Source organism: Malaclemys terrapin, chromosome 2, assembly GCF_027887155.1.
Source record: "Malaclemys terrapin pileata isolate rMalTer1 chromosome 2, rMalTer1.hap1, whole genome shotgun sequence".
NCBI lineage: Eukaryota > Metazoa > Chordata > Testudines > Emydidae > Malaclemys > Malaclemys terrapin.
In genome coordinates, this window is record NC_071506.1 from 61210498 (window position 1) to 61229736 (window position 19239).

General features: G+C 41.7%; 1 protein-coding gene across 4 annotated transcripts in view; it reads left to right on the top strand.

Moving 5' to 3' along the window:
- PDE7A (phosphodiesterase 7A) overlaps positions 1-19239 on the top strand; it is a 147419-nt gene that overhangs the window by 56997 nt on the left and 71183 nt on the right. For all 4 annotated transcript variants that reach the window (XM_054021090.1, XM_054021091.1, XM_054021092.1 and 1 more), the window contains exon 3: positions 15065-15125. In XM_054021090.1, the coding sequence (XP_053877065.1) occupies positions 15065-15125 (61 nt within the window). The remainder of the gene's footprint in view (positions 1-15064; positions 15126-19239) is intronic.

Genomic DNA, 19239 nt, shown 5'->3' on the forward strand with positions numbered 1-19239 from the left:
CTGGGGAGTGAATAAGAATTTTCAGGCTCCCAGTGCTCTTTAGTCAATTGCAGGGGTCCAGATAAAAGGTGATTCTCCAGCATGAAACTACAAAGAGCAGGAGTAGCTCTGCTTGGGTTACCAAATAACTTCACCTTGCAGAGTGCAAAGAGCATGCATATGAACACCACCTACAATCCTGCTTAAGGGTTATGTCTTTCTTGCTCATGCATAAGGCAGGAAGTGAAACAGTCAGTAAAACAGTGAAACTAACTGTACATAAAATGCTGTCAAATGCATATTGTAAAAGTGGAAAAAGAGAACTTTTATTTTAAGTTAACCATATTTGCTACTTGTAAGACGTATGCAAAAATCTTCAGAGGAAAAAATATAATTTCAAGTTGGTGTCCCTTTTAAAAAAATATATAATTAGGTGGTAAGGAGAAATGTTTCTTTTGTTGAAACCTCATGTTATATTTTTAGATTCAGCCAGGATGCACCAGAGGTGGTTTCAATGTAATACTTGCAGGTTTCCCCCCATCATTTGCAAAAGCTAAATGAACCACGCAACCACACCGTCTCTTTCTTAAATGTCTATTTAAGCCTCTTCTGTGTTACTCACAAGAAGCTAATTTGACAGGGTTAAAATAAAACAAAACCAAATACCAGTGTTACATCCCAATGGTTTCCTAAGATGTCCTGTGTTTATGCTGCAAAATGTACAGAAAATATTAGACCATGATCATCTTGTCAAGTACAAAACATATCATTGGAACAAAAATGTTAGAGGTACCTATGGGTGGAGACAATTCAGATAGTGATTTATCTAAAAGCCTCTACTGCAGTTAGCCAGGAACTGAATTTGGAACATTAGTATAAACAAAGTTTCAGCTAAATGACTTCTGACATAGTCAGTTTTAAACTCTTCTAGTTTTTGTACCTGTTGCTTTAAGTCTTGCTAAGTTTGGAGAACCTTTCTGGTACTGGTGTGTTATTTCAACTTCCTGTCTTTACATCAGTCATTCTGTCCTCTGTGCAGGAAGAATAAATAGTGTATGAGGAAGAAATAACCTAGATCGACTTTCATATTGCAGGGTGAGGGCTGCCATTTTTCTTAAAATAAAAAAATTGAACCTCTTTTATTTGCAAATTAAACACAAAAATGGAACAGCACACCATTTTAAAACACTTTACAGAGGACACCACATTTCAGCAGGTTAAATGAAAAAACTTCCTGTAAGAGCACATTCGGTTAAATACAACTCTCGTGTAGGTTAGTTCCTAGATCCTCTCAAAGAGCCAAATCTTAGTGTCTAATGTAAAGATGGCCTCACCTTCTTGAGCCTTGGAGAGCTGAGATACTTGACTAATAGCTGTTTTCATTAGTCAGTTTCAGCAAGGCATAACAGGCACCCCGTGTCACTACTGATAGCCAATAGCTTGGATCTTGCTCTCCTCTGAAGCAACCCTGCCCTGTTGTGCATAGTGTGGCCTACAGCCTCTGTGTCTCATAACATTTCTAGGCAGGCAGTAAATAAAGGAGTACCACCTTAGTGCCAGGCAAATATCTGACTTTTTCTGCTGGGCTAGGGAGGACCACAGAGTTTGTAGGTGAATGGCAGCAAAATATGGGCCAGGAAGATCCCTTTTCCCCCACCAACAGGTGCCTCTTAATTCATACCAGCAAAAACAGGGAGAAGTCCTTGTGGCACCTTAGAGACTAACAAATTTATTTGGGCATAAGCTTTTGTGGGCTAGAACCCACTTCATCAGATGCATGAAGTGAAAAATACAGGAGGAGGTATAAATATATGAAAGGATGGAGGTTTCTTTACCAAGTGTGAGGTCAGTCTAACGAGATAAAGCAATTTAACAGCAGGATACCAAGAGAGGAAAAATAACTTTTGAAGTGGTAAGAGAGTGGCCCATTACAGACGGTTGACAAGAAGGTCTGAGTAACAGTAGGGAGAAATTAGTATTTGGGAAATTAAGTTTAGGTTTTGTAATGACCCAGCCACTTAGTCTCTAAGGTGCCACAAGGACTCCTCGTCGTTTTTGCTGATACAGACTAACACAGCTACCACTCTGAAAACTTAATCATACCAGCTTGCTTGGTCAAAACAAGGGAAATTTACTGCCAAAAACACTTTTTAGCAGAGTTAATTCCAGAATGTCAAGTGCCACTAATGTCAAGTGGCACTATATTTAAACCTCTCAGAAGGATGAATTACAGTTGAGCTAAAACTAATGTAAACCTATGAAAGCTGGGAAATGCATTATGACACATCAGCCCTGCATTGCAACCTTAACTTTGCTCTCATTGAGCAACATTCCAACTTGCCCCTGACAGATGACATAGTACTCTTCCCTTTCAGATGATAGGGAGCACTGCAGCCACAGAGCATATGAATAACAGTCCTGCAGCATGAATCACTGTCTGTTATGCATTGCCCAAGCATGATCCAGTTTGTAAAACTAACTTGAGTAGCTTAAACATTGCTTCTCTAAAGTGACAGTGGATGCTGGACTTGAGCAGAGTGCAGTCATGATTGATGTAATTTAGGGCAGATCAATATGATAGCCTAGGTGGCTCCAGAAAAGTTATAAGACCCAGGAAATTTTAGTGTTCCCCTCAGAAAAAGGATCTGTCAATATCTTGTAAAGCCTTGACCAAATGACTCCAAATCTGTACAGTAACTCCTCACTTAAAGTCGTCCCTGTTAATGTTGTTTCGCTGTTACCTTGCTGATCAATTAGGGAACATGCTCGTTTAAAGTTGTGCAATGCTCCTTTCTAACGGCTTTTGGCAGCCGCTTGCTTTGTCCACTGCTTGCAGGAAAAGCAGCCTGTTGCAGCTAGCTGGTGGGGGCTTGGAACCAGGGTGGACCGGCAGCCCCCCTATCCGCTCCCAGCTCCCCTAAGTTCCCTGTGCTGCAGCTGCCCAGCAGGCTAGCAATTGCATCTATCCCTCCCCCCACTGTCATGTGCTGCTCCTGCTCTCTGCCTTGGAGGTGCTCCCTGAGCCTCCTGCTTGCTGTGCTGGGGGTGGGGGGAGGAGAAGGAGGAAGAGGAGGGGCTAATGTCAGGGTGTCCCCCTCCCCCCTGTTCCTACACCCCACTTACCCCTTCTCCATATAGAGCAGGGTGGGGACATGGACTGAGAGACAGAGAGAGCCTGGGGCCGCAGTTGCTCTCTCAACTTCCTGATCCACTTAAAAAGACAATGCACTTAAAAGTGGGTCAGCTTACTTAAAGGGGCAGTGTGCATTTCTCTCTCTCTCCCACACACAAGGTGTGTGTCTGTCTCTTTCTGCTAGGCTGTCTCCCCTCCCTCTTGTTCATGCTGCCTTGTGTGAGAGGCTACATTAACAACTTGTTAACCCTTGAGGGCTCAGCCGAGTGCTAGTTCATCATTTAGCACAGGGGTTCTCAAACTGGGGGTCGGGACCCCTCGGGGCTCATGAGGTTATTATATGGGAGGGCCCGAGCTGTCAGCCTCTACCCCAAACCCTGCTTTGCCTCCAGCATTTATAATGGTGTTAAATGTATAAAAAAGGGCTTTTAATTTATATTGGGAGGGGGGGTCGCACTCAGAGGTTGCTATGTGAAAGGGGTCACCAGTACAAAAGTTTGAGAACCACTGATTTAGCAGCAAGGCATTCCCTGAGAAATATCCCACCATCTTCCACGCTCTAACTTCACCACCTCAACCAAGCTTCACAAGCATCATAGCTGTGAACAGTATTAAATTGTTTGTTTAAAACGTATACTGTGTGTATATATGTGTGTGTGTGTGTGTGTGTGTATATATATATATATATATATAGTTTTTTTTGTCTGGTGAAAAAAATTTCCCTGGAACTTAACCCCCCCCTATTTTATATTAATTCTTATGTGGAAATTGGATTCACTTAACATCGTTCCGCTTAAAGTCACATTTTTCAGGAACATATCTACAACGTTAAGTGAGGAGTTACTGTACCACTAAACTTGCCCTCAGGTCCTGACAAAGCACAGCAGTTTTTCAAGACAATCTGAGTAAATGTGGGTTTTGGAGACCTTGAAAAATTAGCTATTAAACAGGAAACTCATTCCAAACTTAACAATAGTGGTGCTACATTCCCATTATAATTACGGTTTCAGGTTTTAGCAAGTTCCCAGGCTTTCTGCTGGGCCTTTCTGGCTAGTGATTTCAGATGTAACATGTTCCAGGGTTTTAGTAGTAAAGGCTCTTGAGAATGCATTGCACACTTGATTTACTTAGGACACTCAACTGACTGCCCTATGTGGCGAAACTATTGGCCCTGAGGCCCTGGCCACACTTGGGCTCAAGTGGAGTGTTGAATTGTAACTGTTAAAACTTTGGCATGTTACGTGGATAGGACCAAACTATTTAAACAGATTTAGAAAAAGCTAAGGGTTCTAAAGATTTATTGGTCTGCTTGGGGTAGGGAGTTGAGGAAAGAAATAAGTCCAATTGGTTTGGTGAGGTAGGTGTAATGAAGAAAGATCGGATCTGTTTAGAGAGAAGTATATGTAATTTAAGGTATGTCTGCACTGCCTCGCAGTCCATACGACTGGGGTCTGAATATCATTGTGCACCGAGTGCTGTGCTGTAACTCTTCTATGTGGATGCTGCAGATGTGGACTAAAAAGTTCCTAGTTTGTATTAAAGTAATCCTCTTCAAACAGGACTATGTTAAGGTGAAGTAGGAACCTTTAGTTTGTACCCAGAACATCCACAAGGGAAGTTAAAGAGCAGCATTTTAGGGTGCACTGTTATTTACACCCCTATAATTTGAACTGGGGGGAAGTATAGGCAGGCCCTTAGGCTGGGGAGCAGGGAAGAGCCATGAAAGCTTGAAACTCTGAAAAAACATTACCTTCAAAAACAAATGGCCTCTGGAGTTCATTTTATGTATGTTTTCATCATTTCAAAGGAACTTGATTAATGGTTAGGCTCATTGTTACTCAGTTGGTGGATATCCCACACTGGAAGTTTTTAACTTTCGGAGTTAGTTTCTTTTCAAACTTTCACTGGTTATAGTCATTTTAAAAAAGACATGAGGGCTGGAGAGGATATTGTGTATAGACAGTCTGCTCTGAAGGAGAGACTTTCCAGATGTGATGGTAACAAAGCAGATTAAATTTGAGGCTTAAAATGTTCAACCATTGTTTCCTTTAATTAGCCAAGTATATTATTTGTACTGTGTGAGCTGAAATTAAATTAAATACTTATATTAGGGCTTTGTAGCCAAAAAAGAAATTTAAAAGTGAAATACTCATCTGAAATAATACATTTAGGTCATTTTTGTATTAATGCAGCATCTAATTTGATTTTTTTAATGGTTATTCAGTAACATAGGAGTTAATTGACGTGGGGGCCCTTTTCAGTTTGTTTCTAAATTACACTGGCGTATGATTCAATCTTTGAAATGTGAGGAATTTGTATGCCAAAAATAATATATTATATTCAGCATAATTCGGACTGAAGATGTGTTGGGCCAGAAGTTTTTCCAAAATTGTAAGTTTTCTTGATGTCATGGTTGTCATGTCCAGGTTCTAGATGTCGCACTTCTGTCACAACATCCTTTTTCCTAGTTATTTTTTTGACTTTTAGGGATAGTGACAGAAGGAATTGCACCATTTCCTCCTTTTTAGTATTAGTCTGTGAAGAGAATAAAGGTGCTTGATGCCAAACATGCAAATGTGTGGGGAATCTTGAACCCTACTGCAGTAGATAACTTGTGCATCCATCTGTGGTCACTGGTAACCATTACTTGCTCTTGCAGCCACTGAAACAGCAGTGATATTTCTCTTACCATAGGCTACTGTGTTTCACCTCCACCGAGCGTTGAAAGAATTTCAGCCCCAGATGTTGCTTTGGCCAGGATAAGGATAAGTTTAGGTTAATGCTTGGAGACAGAATCTTTTGCTCCTGTCCTAAGGCAAGCCATACTTTTTGTTACTGTTTACTGTTTGTGCTTCCCATAACACTTTTATCATTTATCTGTACAGTGAAGTGTCTTAGCATAATTCAAAAACGTAAAAATTATGAAGCTTTTAATTTCTTAATATTTCTTAAATGGAAGCAGCAGTAACTCATAGTAATGAAAATGTAACAGACTCTGTCTTGGGGTTAAATAAACTGAAAGTCATGATCTTGTGCCTCTGAAGAGTTATCATAAGGACCTGGTTTCAATTGGAGTTTGCCTGTTTATGAACAATTGTATCCAAGTGGAAGAGAAACTATGGTGGTTGCATATAGAGTAGTTTAAAAATATTGTAACTTGTTCTATAAAGGTTGATTAGAAAGTTGTCCTCTGTGTAAGTTTTTCTGTGGACTCTTTTTGAATAGGCAGTTTTAAAAACAAGTAACTGCTTTATATCTCTGGAAATTAAAGGAAACATCAAGGTTTGGTCAATATTATAGGCAGGGCTGGTAGCATGGCCGATTAAGGTTGCCCAACACTTCCCATTATAAGACATTCTTTTCAATAGCTTATACCTTTGTCAGAATCTAACTGTGTTGGAAGAAATTTTCCATGCACGGTTTCTGCCTCGGGCTGAACTTTTGGGAAGATTTCAGCCAAAATGGTTCAGCCGTTTCTGAGAACAAGGCTAGAGAAAAACACCTCAGCAAAACCAATGTTAAATTCTTGAGTCCTTATCTTAGTGCCCCCATGCTTTACAGCATGGGTGGCCAACTTGAGCCTGAGAAGAAGCCAGAATGTACCAATGTACATTGCCAAAGAGCCATAGTAATATGTCAGCATCCCCCCCATCAGCTCCCCCAGAGCCACAGGTTGGCCACCCCTGCTTTAGAGGCTCTGAAATTTGGCAGGGAGGTGGCCTTGGGCCAGGAATGTGCCTTGTACCATCCCCCTGAAAATCTATCCAAATTTGGCCAAGATATAAGCCTTTGAAAAATCATGCTTAGTCAACAAGTTGCTAAAACTGAAGATAAAGTCTCTGAAGATTCTTCCCTTGCTGAGTGTGCTCAACTGCCTCACAGCTTCTAGTGCAAATCAGACTGTGTATACAGCATCCCCTGAGCATGCTCCATCCCTTCATTGCTCCTTCTTGGGACTGAACTATTCATGACTGAATTATGCATCATCGGTCACGGAAGTAACTGATTCCGTGACTTTCCATGACTTCTGCAGTGGCTGGTGCTGGCTGAGCAGGGGAAAGGGACCATGAGACAGGCCTTACAAGGATCTAGGATATTGCAACCTCACTGTTTTTATCTTAGTGTTTTGTGTAAAGTCAAGCACTCAGAAGTTGGAAAATGCCAGGATTAAGTTGGCTGTGTGCAACCTTAATTTGGCACCCATGGGTGTATGCATTATGATACAAGTTTTAATTAAATGAGCACATACTACTTTTTCCATAGGACCCTCATTCATTGCAAAGGAAGGACATGCTCTGGGGATGAATTGGGGTTGTGTAATGAAGCAGGCTGATATCTATAAGACCCTTGCTTTATTTTGTTACAGAAGTTGAAAGGTGTGTAGTGAATGAGGCAGGGATTGTAGGCAGATAGGGGACTGTCTGGTGGTTAAGGTAGAGAAATGCTGCCATGGAGAACTGAATTCTGTTCCTGCCTGTGCCACAGATTTCCTCTGTGATAAAAGCAAGTCACTTAAACTGAACTTTTCACAGGTAGGTACTGATTGTGTGCGTCTCATTTTCTGGATGCCCAACTTGAGACACTGGGATCTGGTTTGCAGAAGTGCTGAGCACTCACGGCTGCATTTGAAGTCAATGGGAACTGTGCTTTGGACATATAAAATCCCCCCTGTAAAATAAGGGTAATACCACTCCCTTACCTCCCAGATGTTCTATAAAGTTAAATTAGTGTTTGTGAAGCACTCAGATTCAGTGATGAATGTCATAGAAAAGCTCAGGCAGAAATTAATAATCTCTCTTCAGAGCAGGGTTTGAATTGTATGTAGTAAATAAAGACTAAGGCCATATGCAGAGCTGTCCCTTGGGTAGGGCAAATCAGGGCAAACGCACCAGGCCCCGCACTCTGGGGGCCCCTGCGCTTCAATAAAATCAGGACTGTCCCGATATTTAGCCCTTTGTCGTGCGTCCTGACCAATATACGATCTGGATGCCATTTGTCCCGATGTTCAGGTGAGGAGGTGGGCGTGGAGGTGAGGAGGGAGGTGGGTGAGCGGTGTGAGGAGGCGAAAGGGGAGGTGAGCAGCAGGTGGGCATGAGAGAGAGGCGGGAGGGTGGATGGGGGCGTGCGCCAGATGGACGGCGAGGAGACTTGCAGAGAGGTAAGCAGTGGGCAGGTGGATAGATGGCGAGGAGGAGAGCGGTGGGTGGGGGGAAGGAGGGTGCACCGGGCAGACGGTGAGGAGACTAGTGGGGAGGCTGATTTGTCCCAGTCCCCACACCGCCTTAGGGATGACCCTGGCCATATGTTGAACAATGAGGATGAAATAGGGTATTGAATTGGTGTGCAGCTCACTAACTGCACACCATCTATCATGTGCATTGAATCAGGGAGGGGTCCAGTGGGAAAAAAATTAGTATGTGACCATGTAGCTAAAGCCTATATCATAATGCATATGCACAAAGGAGCCAAATTAAGGTTGCACAGGCATCCTCAATTCTGGCATTTCCTAAATTTTGAATGGCTGATTTTGCAAACTTAATGTTCTTTTAATGTAGTTTCTCATGTGAATTTAGAACATGAGAAGTAAAAAAGGATGTAAAATCTTGCAATATTACCCAGGATAACTTCCTGTCAGGAATATTGGCAGGAATAATAACTATAGAAGGGAGAGGGTAATACTTAAGAAAACATTTTAATATTTTTGGGAGGGAAGGCTTAAACAAAATTACTGCCCAACACTTCTGTGGTTAAGGGTGTTTGAAGCTTCATTAAAGAAATATAACAGTCAGTGAGACAATATCTCATTGATTTTTAAAACATGATGGACCAAAGGAGGGTGGTTTGACAAACTTACCAGTCACCTTCCTATCCATGGAAAGATACAAAACACAAGGAGGAGTTATTTCATTAATGAATTCCAGAAGTAATGCCCTGGTGAGAAACCTAGGTGCATCACTAACCTACAAGTCCTGGGACTTTCCTGGACCCTGCTTTGGGCTCCATCAGACTCGGGCTAGTAGATACTTGAAAAATTAAAAGTTTAACATGTTGACTACTATCAGAAAGAATCCCTGGTATGCTCACATCTTGAATACTGCATGCAGATATGATCGCCCCATCTCAAAAGAGATATACAGTCTTGAAAAGTCAGCTGACCATTACTTTCCTTCTTGGGATAGAACTCTGAGGAATAAAGTGAAAGCTTCCATCCAGTACATGAACAAGACTACTTCAGTAAGTAATTCTGAAGGTTTTCTGCCTTCTTAGCCGTTAACATGGTTCTGAAGAATCATGGGCTGGAAATGGAGAGGTGAGCTTGGTGGTCCCTAGCACAAGGCAAGTTATACTCCATGTGTCCTTGAGCTACATTACAACCCCCAGCCCTGTCCCCCTGAATCATACAAAAGTACAGATATGTTTCCCCACCCCTACATGGGTGTCTGGTATTTGTACTTATGACTAGCTTCTCTGGATTGAGAACAATGAACAAATTCAATTTGTCAGTACATATTAGAGTATTAAACACCACAGCCATATAATAAACAATGCATGTTTTCATTAGGGACACACCCAGCTGCAGAAACAAAACACATGCTGAAATCAGCTTTGCAGGGGAAGGCTCAGCTAAGGAATTGCCCAGTACTCAAGTGCACCCTCCCCCCCGAGAATAAACCCACCATTATACCATCTTGCGCTGCACAAGGATCTGTACAGTGTAAACTCATGAAATTCGCCCCCTCCCTCAATGTGGGGGAAGATATGCAACAGCTTTTGCCCCCCAATAATGTTTTCCACCCAGTGGTCTTAGACAAAATAAAATAAGTTTATTAACTACAAAAGATAGATTTTAAGGGAAAGCAAACTGATCAAAGCAGATTACTTAGCAAATAAAACAAACACGAAATCTAAGCTTAATATACTAAAGAAATTGGTTATGTGTAGCAAATTCTTACCCTAAATGTTGTTTTAGACAGATTGTAGAGATTCTTGAAGGCAAGCTGCACTTACTTGCAGCTTAAAACTCCCGTTATTCCTTTCACAAGCTAGACAATCCTCTAGCCTGGGTTCAGCCATTCTCCCCTAGTTCGGTGTTTTTTTTCTTAAGTGTTTCCAGCAGTCTTTTTTCTTGGAGGGGGGAGTCAGTGAAGAACGAACAACGATGATGTCACTCCCGTGCCTTAAATAGATTTAACATACAGTGGGAACCCTTTGTCTCCCAGTTCAATTCCCACACCAGGTCCGTGGAAAAACACTAGTATTATCATGGAGTTCAGTACTAGGTGACTTGGTCACATGTCCCTGTAGGGCCACTGCAGCCATGACTCGGAGGCTGTTTCCAGCATCCCCAGGAAGGCTCCCCAGTGGGAGATTAGCATCTTCTGAGACCTATTATTCTCCCTAATGGCCCTTCCCAACCAGCCATTTAGACTTATTGCATTCTGCCTAGTGGGCATTCCCCAGGTGTAAACACATTTGTAATAGATGCATAGACAATATTCCTAACTCAAGATACAAAAATGATATATCTATCCAAATAGGATAATCATATTCAGTAATTCATAACCTTTTCAACAATGTCGCATGACCTAGCTTGTATAAAAATACATCACAGTTATGCCATAGAATATCATAGAATCATAGAATATCAAAGTTGGAAGGGACCTCAGGAGGTCATAATCACATCATAACAATATCTCTATGAAGAATATGGAGTGTAATGCCACACACAGGCCAAGTTGGACGCATTTGAACCTATATATATCCAAGTTTACTTGGAAAATCAAAAAAGGTACCATGTGAGGAAGAGACACTCAAAAGGGGAGGCCATGGGCCCCTTATCTCTGAAGTGAGCTGAAAGGCCTCCTTTGCTCCTTTCCTTTCCTCAGCCACTAAGGGTAAAGATAATAAAGATTGTGTAGGAACAGGCCAGTCATTATAATCACCTTCTCATTAACCCTCATATCTTGGTTCTCAGAGTAGATTTAAATGTAACTGGAACTTTGTTTCCCACTCCCAACATGCACACAAAACAATGCAACATGGACTGTCTTTTAGCCAAAATTCAGTGCTGACCAGCCCAACTGTTTCAAAGCTGGAAGGAAGGAACTACAGTCATTTAATCAAAGGCAGTGAACACCTTCCTAGTATCTCAGGAGAAATTCTTAAATGTTATCCAAATTAAAAGTATCACTTGTGGTTTAGATATTGGTATTACAGGGGATACACATCTGGACAAAGGCAAATGACATTCTAGTGTTTTTACAAGATGCTATGTTCATTGGGCTTAAGGCTAACACTTCTTGGAAAGAGAAGTCAACAACTGCAAGTATATTGCACTGTAAGAAACCCATGAGACTCTTGTTAGTCACTTAACAGATTCCTGAGGGACCATCAATCTTTTAATCCTCTGGCAATACGCATATTCCTGTCGTGTTCTTGCTCTGTGTGCTATAAATCCTATTAAAACCACCTTTCAGCTTCACAGTTGGTAGGTGTCTTCCTCTTCTCATTGAAAGCATCTTGCCGACTCACCAACTCTTTGTCTGATTAAATTTCAGAGTTTGCCATGCTATCAGTGAAACCTCAGTTACATGATCTGTCAAACATGATTGTTTTCCATCCCCACAATCTTCATATAATAGGAAGTGGTGGTATTGTCCTGGATTAATCCAAATATCTGAAGGAAGGAAAATGCATAAGTTAGATGTGAACAAAGGTTTCAGAGAATAAAGGTGTATATAGTACTTTCAGGTGTAATTCCTCTCATGACCATACACTCTGTGAAAAGAGCAATGACTTTGTGGGTGTAAAAATCATACGTCTTCTGAGGTCTGCAATATTACTATGGGGCCTTCTGTTCATGCTCTCAAGCACTATAGAGTCACCACCTTAGCCTTGCTCGTAGAAGGGTGTTATGAAACAGGGTGCCCAGTAACTCTTAAATTCCTTCTAAATCTTACGTGGTTAAACTGAATCCTCCATCCCTCCTTAGGGATGATTTACTGCTCTTTTGCATCCCACTGTGAAGCCTGCCTGATGTGAAGGGAATTGGGAGGGAAAATTCTGTCTTACCTGTGAGTTTTCATTCTAGAATTCTTCATGTCAGACAGTATGACCCATCCCTCAGAGGACTGCATTATGTCCAGGGTTTTTTCTGGCTAATGCTCACTTGTTTAAGTAGCTTGAAAAGGAACAGAGATCCCTCAGGAGATCCGTAAACTTCATCTCAAGGCTTTGCTGCAAATGGTTTGAGTTGAATAAACTTTTATATAGTTAATATTTCTCTGTGTTGTAAGATATTGTTCTGGGGAGTTCTTCCAGAGTGATAGTCCTAGCTCAATTTCAGAGTAAAGATCTGGTTGGTACGGGTTTGGTCACAGAGACGCCCTTAGGACTGTCATCTTATGTGCTGAGACTATCTCTGAGGCTGTTTTCTCTGCCAGTTTGGGCCTCCAGAACCCTGTCTTGTTGAGCCAGATATGCGAATCTGCTGCAACACAGACCCAGGGTCTGACCCACGCCCCCAAAGCTGCAGACTTAACTGAAAACGGCTTAGCAAGTGCTCCTGTCTCTAGCACCCAGACATCCAGCTCTCAATGGGATCCAAACCCCAAATGAATCCATTTTACTCTGTATAAAGCTTATACAGGGTAAACTCATAAATTGTCCACCCTCTATAACACTGATAGAGAGAGATGCACAGCTGTTTGCTCCCCCAGGTATTACTTACTTACTCTGGGTTCAATAATAAACAAAAGTGATTTTATTAAATATAAAAAGTAGGATTTAAGTGGTTTCAAGTAATAACAGACAGAACAAAGTAAGTCACACAACAAAATAAATCAAAACACGCAAGTCTAAGCCTAATACATTTAAGAAACTGAATACAGGTAAATCTCACCCTCAGAGATGTTCCAATAAGTTTCTTTCACAGACTAAACTCCTTTCTAGTCTGGGCCCAATCTTTTCCCCTGGTACAGTCCTTGTTCCAGCTCAGGTAATAGGTAGGGGATTTCTCATGACTGCAGCCTCCTTTGTTTTGTTCTACCCCCTTATATAGCTTTGGCACAAGGAAGGAATCCTTTGTGTCTCTCTCTGGGTTCCCACTCCTTCTTCTAAATGGAAAAGCACCAAGGTAAAGATGGATTCCAGAAGTAGGTGACATAGTCACATGTCCTGTGAGCCCCCCTCCATTCCTCCAGGATTGGCCCGCATGTATGTCGTGGAGGATTGCAAGTAAACAGAGCCATTTACTTACCACCAATTGTCCTAGTTGATCGGAGCCATCAAGATTCCAAGCCACCATTAATGGCCCACACTTGGCATAGTTACAATAGGAGTTCGGAGTAACACTTCATATTTCTAGCTTCAGGTACAAGAATGATACATTTATACAAATAGGATCAACACACTCAGTACATCATAAGCTTTGTAATGATACCTTACAAGGGAGCTTTTGCGTAAAGCATATTCCATTTACATTATATTTACACTCATAAGTATATTTCCATAAACATCACACTGGTCTGCCCCCAGTTGTCAGGGCATGACCCACTGTGAAGACTGTCTGACATGGTGAGTTTTAGACCAGGTGTACACTTCAGACCTATATCGATATAACTACATCGCTCAGGGGTGTGAAAAATCCGTACTAACTTAACTCCCTAGTTGAGCTTCTCCTGTTGACATAGCTACTGCTTCTTGGGGAGGTGGATTAACTACGCTGACAGGAGAAGGTCTCCCATCGGCAAAGGAGCGTCTTCAACTTAAACACTAGCGTTTTAAGAGTAGACATGCCCTTTAAATGAAAATTGACCAGTTAGACAGAATTTTCCCTTTTGAAATCCTGCAGCAAGCTGCACATTTTTGACATTTTCTAAATGAAACATTTTGATTTTTTTTATATAAAGTGATTTTTCATTTTGAAATTACTTTTAATTTTGCATTAAAAAAATCAGGAAATTGAAATGAAACATTTAGTGTTGGGTGTGAACAAAATATTTTATTTGACCCATAATGATTTTTTTCTTTGATTTGCTGAAAACTTTACACTTTAATTTTCTGTCTGGCCCAAAATGAATTATTTTTTAAACTTTTCAAAATTGCAATGAACTTAAAAATCTGTTATTTGCCTCTAGTTACAAGAAAAATTGAAAAGCAGAAAATGCAAATGTTTGTTCTGAGAACTAAGCTTTAACATTCTAGATGAGCATGAGGAGCACAGGCCACTGCTGAGGTGTCTGCAGCCTATAACATAACCAAAGTTTTGCATGTGTCCATTTTTCCTTATTTTTGTTGTACTAGTGGAGAGGGAGGACATGATTTTGCGAGGCAGCTGGAGAAGGAATGTGCGAGGAGAGGGGAGGGAGTTTCAGCACTCCTCATAGACTAGTGGTTCCCAAACTGTGGGACACACCCCCTTAAAGAGGGACGCGGAGGAAGGTTCGGGCGGTGCAGTGGGGCCCAGGCCAGCCTCCATGGGAGCTGGTGGGAAGGAAGCATCACCCAGCCCCACCCCATTCCGAGCTCTGCTCCGTCCCTATCCCCAACTCTGCTCCGCCCTGCATATGACCGTGGCTCTGCACGCGGCCATGGCCCCGGCTGCCAGCCCAGGGGTGCCGCTGCACGTGATTCCAACAGTGGCTCATGGGGGGGAGGCACGGATGGGATAAGAAGGAGCGTGATGTGAAAAGTTTGGGGACTACTGTCATAGACCCTGTGCTATCAGTTCTCCTCTCCTGGCTTCTCTGTTATTAGTTCCCTCCTTCTCTTGGCACTTCTCTGCTCTTGCCAAGATAAAATTAGGATGCACTGTCAAGAACTGAATTTTTTTTTTAATTAGTCAATTTTAAAAGAATAAGTTGACCATGGCTCTTTACAAGAGATGCAACTTAAGGGTCAGACTAATTATCATCCGTAAAATAGATTGATGTTTGTCTTTATTTTTTACAGAGACGTGGAGCAATTTCCTATGACAGCTCTGATCAAACTGCATTGTACATTCGTATGCTAGGTAAGCATGGCAACTTTTGTATTGTAGCACTGATCTATATTTGTGACTATTTGCTTTAAAATGGTGTGGTGAACTGTAACGTAATTTATAAATACAGTATTTAAAATCTTTTCAGTTTGTCCTTTTTTCTGCTGTCACTATTTTAGACAACTTATTTTGCCATTTACTAACTGCTGCAAAAAAAGGTATTCCACCCAAGTATTGTATTTGGGATTGAGGCTCCATTGTGCAAAGTGCTGTAAAGATATATATATATAGATATATATATAAAAGGAAACCATGGTTACTGTCACAAAATGTATTAAGATACTGAAGGCAGTGTTTCCTCATTAGTTTTGGATTTAAGGAAAAATATTTAACAGGAGAAGAATCTTACAGGTTTGCATAGGCTTATGTTTTGTGTACCTCACTTAAATCTGTAGAAAAAATAGATTTAATGGGTGGCAATTACCTTTGTATGTTCATTTTTAAACAATATTATGTAAAGTCTTTATTTGTATTGCAGTACTTTTTGTTGTCCCTCATTCAGTATGCATATAGCAGAACATTTTACACCTGTCATTTTTTTGTTATAATTAAAATTGAATGGTTTATAACAGAGTAAATATTTGCATATAAGAATAGTTTTGTCTTACACTTCTAAAGTTCATTATAGTAACTGTCTTAAGTCTTAATCTTGAAATAATGATGTGAATTAAAATGGAGTAACTGAAGCAGGACTTCTCTGCTTTCCTGCATGTGCTGCCTGGGCTTAGGATGGGAAGAGCAGCCCATGGAGCTGGGAAAGTGCTGAGGGTGCTAGCTTGGGGGGTTAGCTCTTTCCCGTCCTGTTCCTTTGTTCAGCCCTAAGGAGGTGAAGGGGTGGGGTGGTGAAAGTATCCCAGGAGTGTCTTCCTCTTCTTCAACCTTCTGAGAGTCAGCCCCAGCTTGACTTCACTCTCCTAGAACTGGGGATGTGCAGCATCCAGGGAAATGGCAGGGCCAGCAGCCAGTTGCGGGGGCAGGAGACTGTATCAACAGGTGAGAGCTGGATGGGGCAGTGCCTAGAGAAAGTACAGTAAGATTGTGGTTAGTGCCTATTAGAGAGGGCTGCAGGGTGTAGGGCACAGAAGAGGGTGCTGAGATCAGTGCCTAGGGAAGGGATGATATTGAAGTGTCCTACCTATCAACCAGAAGTAAAAGGAAGAGGACGTCTCCCAGATTGTGCATTTCAGGCTAACTTTTTTCTGAAATGCTCCTACACAAAGGGGAAATTCCCCCTAAGAATTCAAAAGTCAGGTACCAGACCAAAAAAGTAATATAACTTGCTTAAAAATCGTGAGGATTTTCTTTTTTTTTTTGGGTATCATGATTCTTCTTTGAGTGATGATCCCTATGTGTATTCATATGTGAGATATGCATGTGCATCATGTGCCTGTGTCCGGAATTTCTTGTAGGCATTGTCCATTGGCTTGCACACGTGCAGTAGCTCTCTTTATGCTCCTAACCAAGGTCATAAAGGGCAATGTGGGCCAAAGCCTTTCCAGTTCCTTCTTACCACCACATGGTTTGCATCAGAATTTTTGGTGTTCTCAGCTCCTTTTTATTGTGTCATTCCTATAAGCATCATATGTAGTTAGTTTTTTAGTTTTAATAGATTAGTGCAGCATAGCTAGATAGCATTTTTTCCCCCCCTGAGAAGTCTGGGATTATGCCCAGGGTTCAAAAACTGTTTCCTTCTCTAGCTCCTTTTCTGTTAACGACAAACATCAACACTTCCTCTACTGCCTGGGTGAGGTTCACATTTCTGACAAGTACAGCCTCTCACTCCTTTCCCCCCTTGACTCATGAGGGTCGAGACTCAGAAAACACCTCATGGAGAAGGCAATGAAGCCTTGGTCAGATTTGGGCTGGGGACCCACCCTGTACATCAGTCTCAACAAGCAAGTAGCACCCATCCGACCACAAGCTCAGGAACGGAGGGTAGGTTTTCACACTAGAGTAAGGGGCACTCTCTTAGATGGAAAGGCAAGTCATCTATGTCTAAAACTATCCTGAAAAGAAGGGATTGTGGAGATTAATGGAAGGAGGAGGCACATGTCAGAGCCCTAAGGGGGCTCATGTCAGGGCCCTAGTGGGGCTCTGGGTGATCGCTACTTCCCACCACCCAACACAGATGTAATGAGGTTGAGTAGTGTCCGCAAAAGAGAAACTAAACAACTAATTATTCCTCAAGAAAGGTTTTTAATGACTTACGACTATAAAGGCAACACAGGCAGAATAAGAAAAACAGAATTAAAGACCAGCACTGAGTGAGGATTAATACAAATGGCAAGTTATACTGGAGACAAGCACAAGTACAAGTAATATTATGCATTAACTACCTGTTCCTATAAGTGCACATATAAAGGGTAAATAATATTGAAAATAATCACAAGCACATGCAACGCTAGTATTACTGATTGCCTAGCAACTTCACATGTACTGTAACCACCCTCAACAAATACAATTCTAAATGCAATACTAATACATTGATTAACTATATTTTTACTAACTTTAACCTACCTATAACCTTATATAACAATTTATAAACTTTTATTGACTTTTATGATAAACTTGATGGTAACTTATACTGAAGACAGGCACAGCAACTTGTAAAGCTATTATGGTTTATAAACTACTAGCTTCACCAGCGCTGTACCTGCTTCCAGCAAGGCCAAAACATATACAGTTATTATATATTGATTAACTATTGACTACTATTTTTAAACAACTTAAAACAATTTACTAATATAATTAAACTATAGTAGTAATACAGACTTAAGATTAACTAGCTCGAGCACAACCAGACTTCTTCACTCCAAAACCTTACCCTGCATTCTTCCAAAGATACATTACCTTCAGTCGACCGTTTCCTGCACTGGCCAGGCACAGATAGTCGGTGAAGTGCAAGTCCCTTTGGTTCAGGGGGTGTATGTGAGCCTGACATAGAGTGATCTCTTTTAGGTCAACACACACACACACACACACACACACACACACACACACACACACACACACACACACACTTGCGTCTTTGCACCTTTTTTATATGGTATTTGCTGGCCGTGTTTCAAAACAGGTCAACCAATGAAGGTAGCCAAATGTTTCAGTGTGGTATTTGCGGTTGTTTTGAACTTATGAACTGTGCACCTGTGCTCATCTCATCTCTATGCGGCTAATTGTGGTCAATTTGCTAGATTCAAAAATGCTCGAGTCAGCTTAAAACTTTATTTGGTTGCAGAGCATAGTAACCACAAGTCTGTATCTATCTTTACAGAGTTTCCTTTTTAGTTTATAAAGCTTCCTAGCTAGATTATGCTTATGCTTGCAGGATTCAACTGTACTCGCTTCTTACAACTTCCGGAAGGTTGCCGGAAGGTTGAGGCCTAACAGTGCTTAGCCTGACACTACTTGACAAGACTTATGCACATTAATCACAGGGATCACTTCCTTACCCCATCAAAGTTGGGAGAGCCAGCATGCATGGGCACTAAAGTCTTAGGACTAAATCTTCTCAACGAGAGAAGGGGGCATGTGAGGTCATGGATCTGATGGTGGTGAAGATGCAGAATAGACCGTTCCTGGTGCCTCCATTTACTGCGGGAACCCAGGGAGTACCAATAGCGATGCGGCCGCAGAGTGAGCCAACAACCACAGTAACCAGAGAGGCTCCAGCTCTATCCCTGGATTCTCTTCATTCTTCAGGGTGGATGGAGAAATATGTCTTCCCAGAAGATGTCTTTGCTCTCTGTGTCCAAGTTCACCAGTCTACGGGTTCCATCTATCTTCAGGGATGTTGTTACAATGGAGGAGGAGTCTATCTCAAGGAGATGGAGTTATTCTCCCATTCTCCCTGCTAGTCTTGAAGCACAACCATCATTACTGTCGAAGCCACTCGTGATCAGGGATCTGGCCTTCTCTTCCAATGAGTCAGAGGCTCTGTAGGAGACTCTGCTGCACTGAGGACAGGCGGCCTCAGACAGAACCCCTAGAAGTTCAGGGTTCTGATCTTCCACAAGACCTGATTGGTCAAGAGACAGGCGGTACCCTCTTCCATGGGGTTCCCCTCCGCTGATGGATCCATCTATTGGAG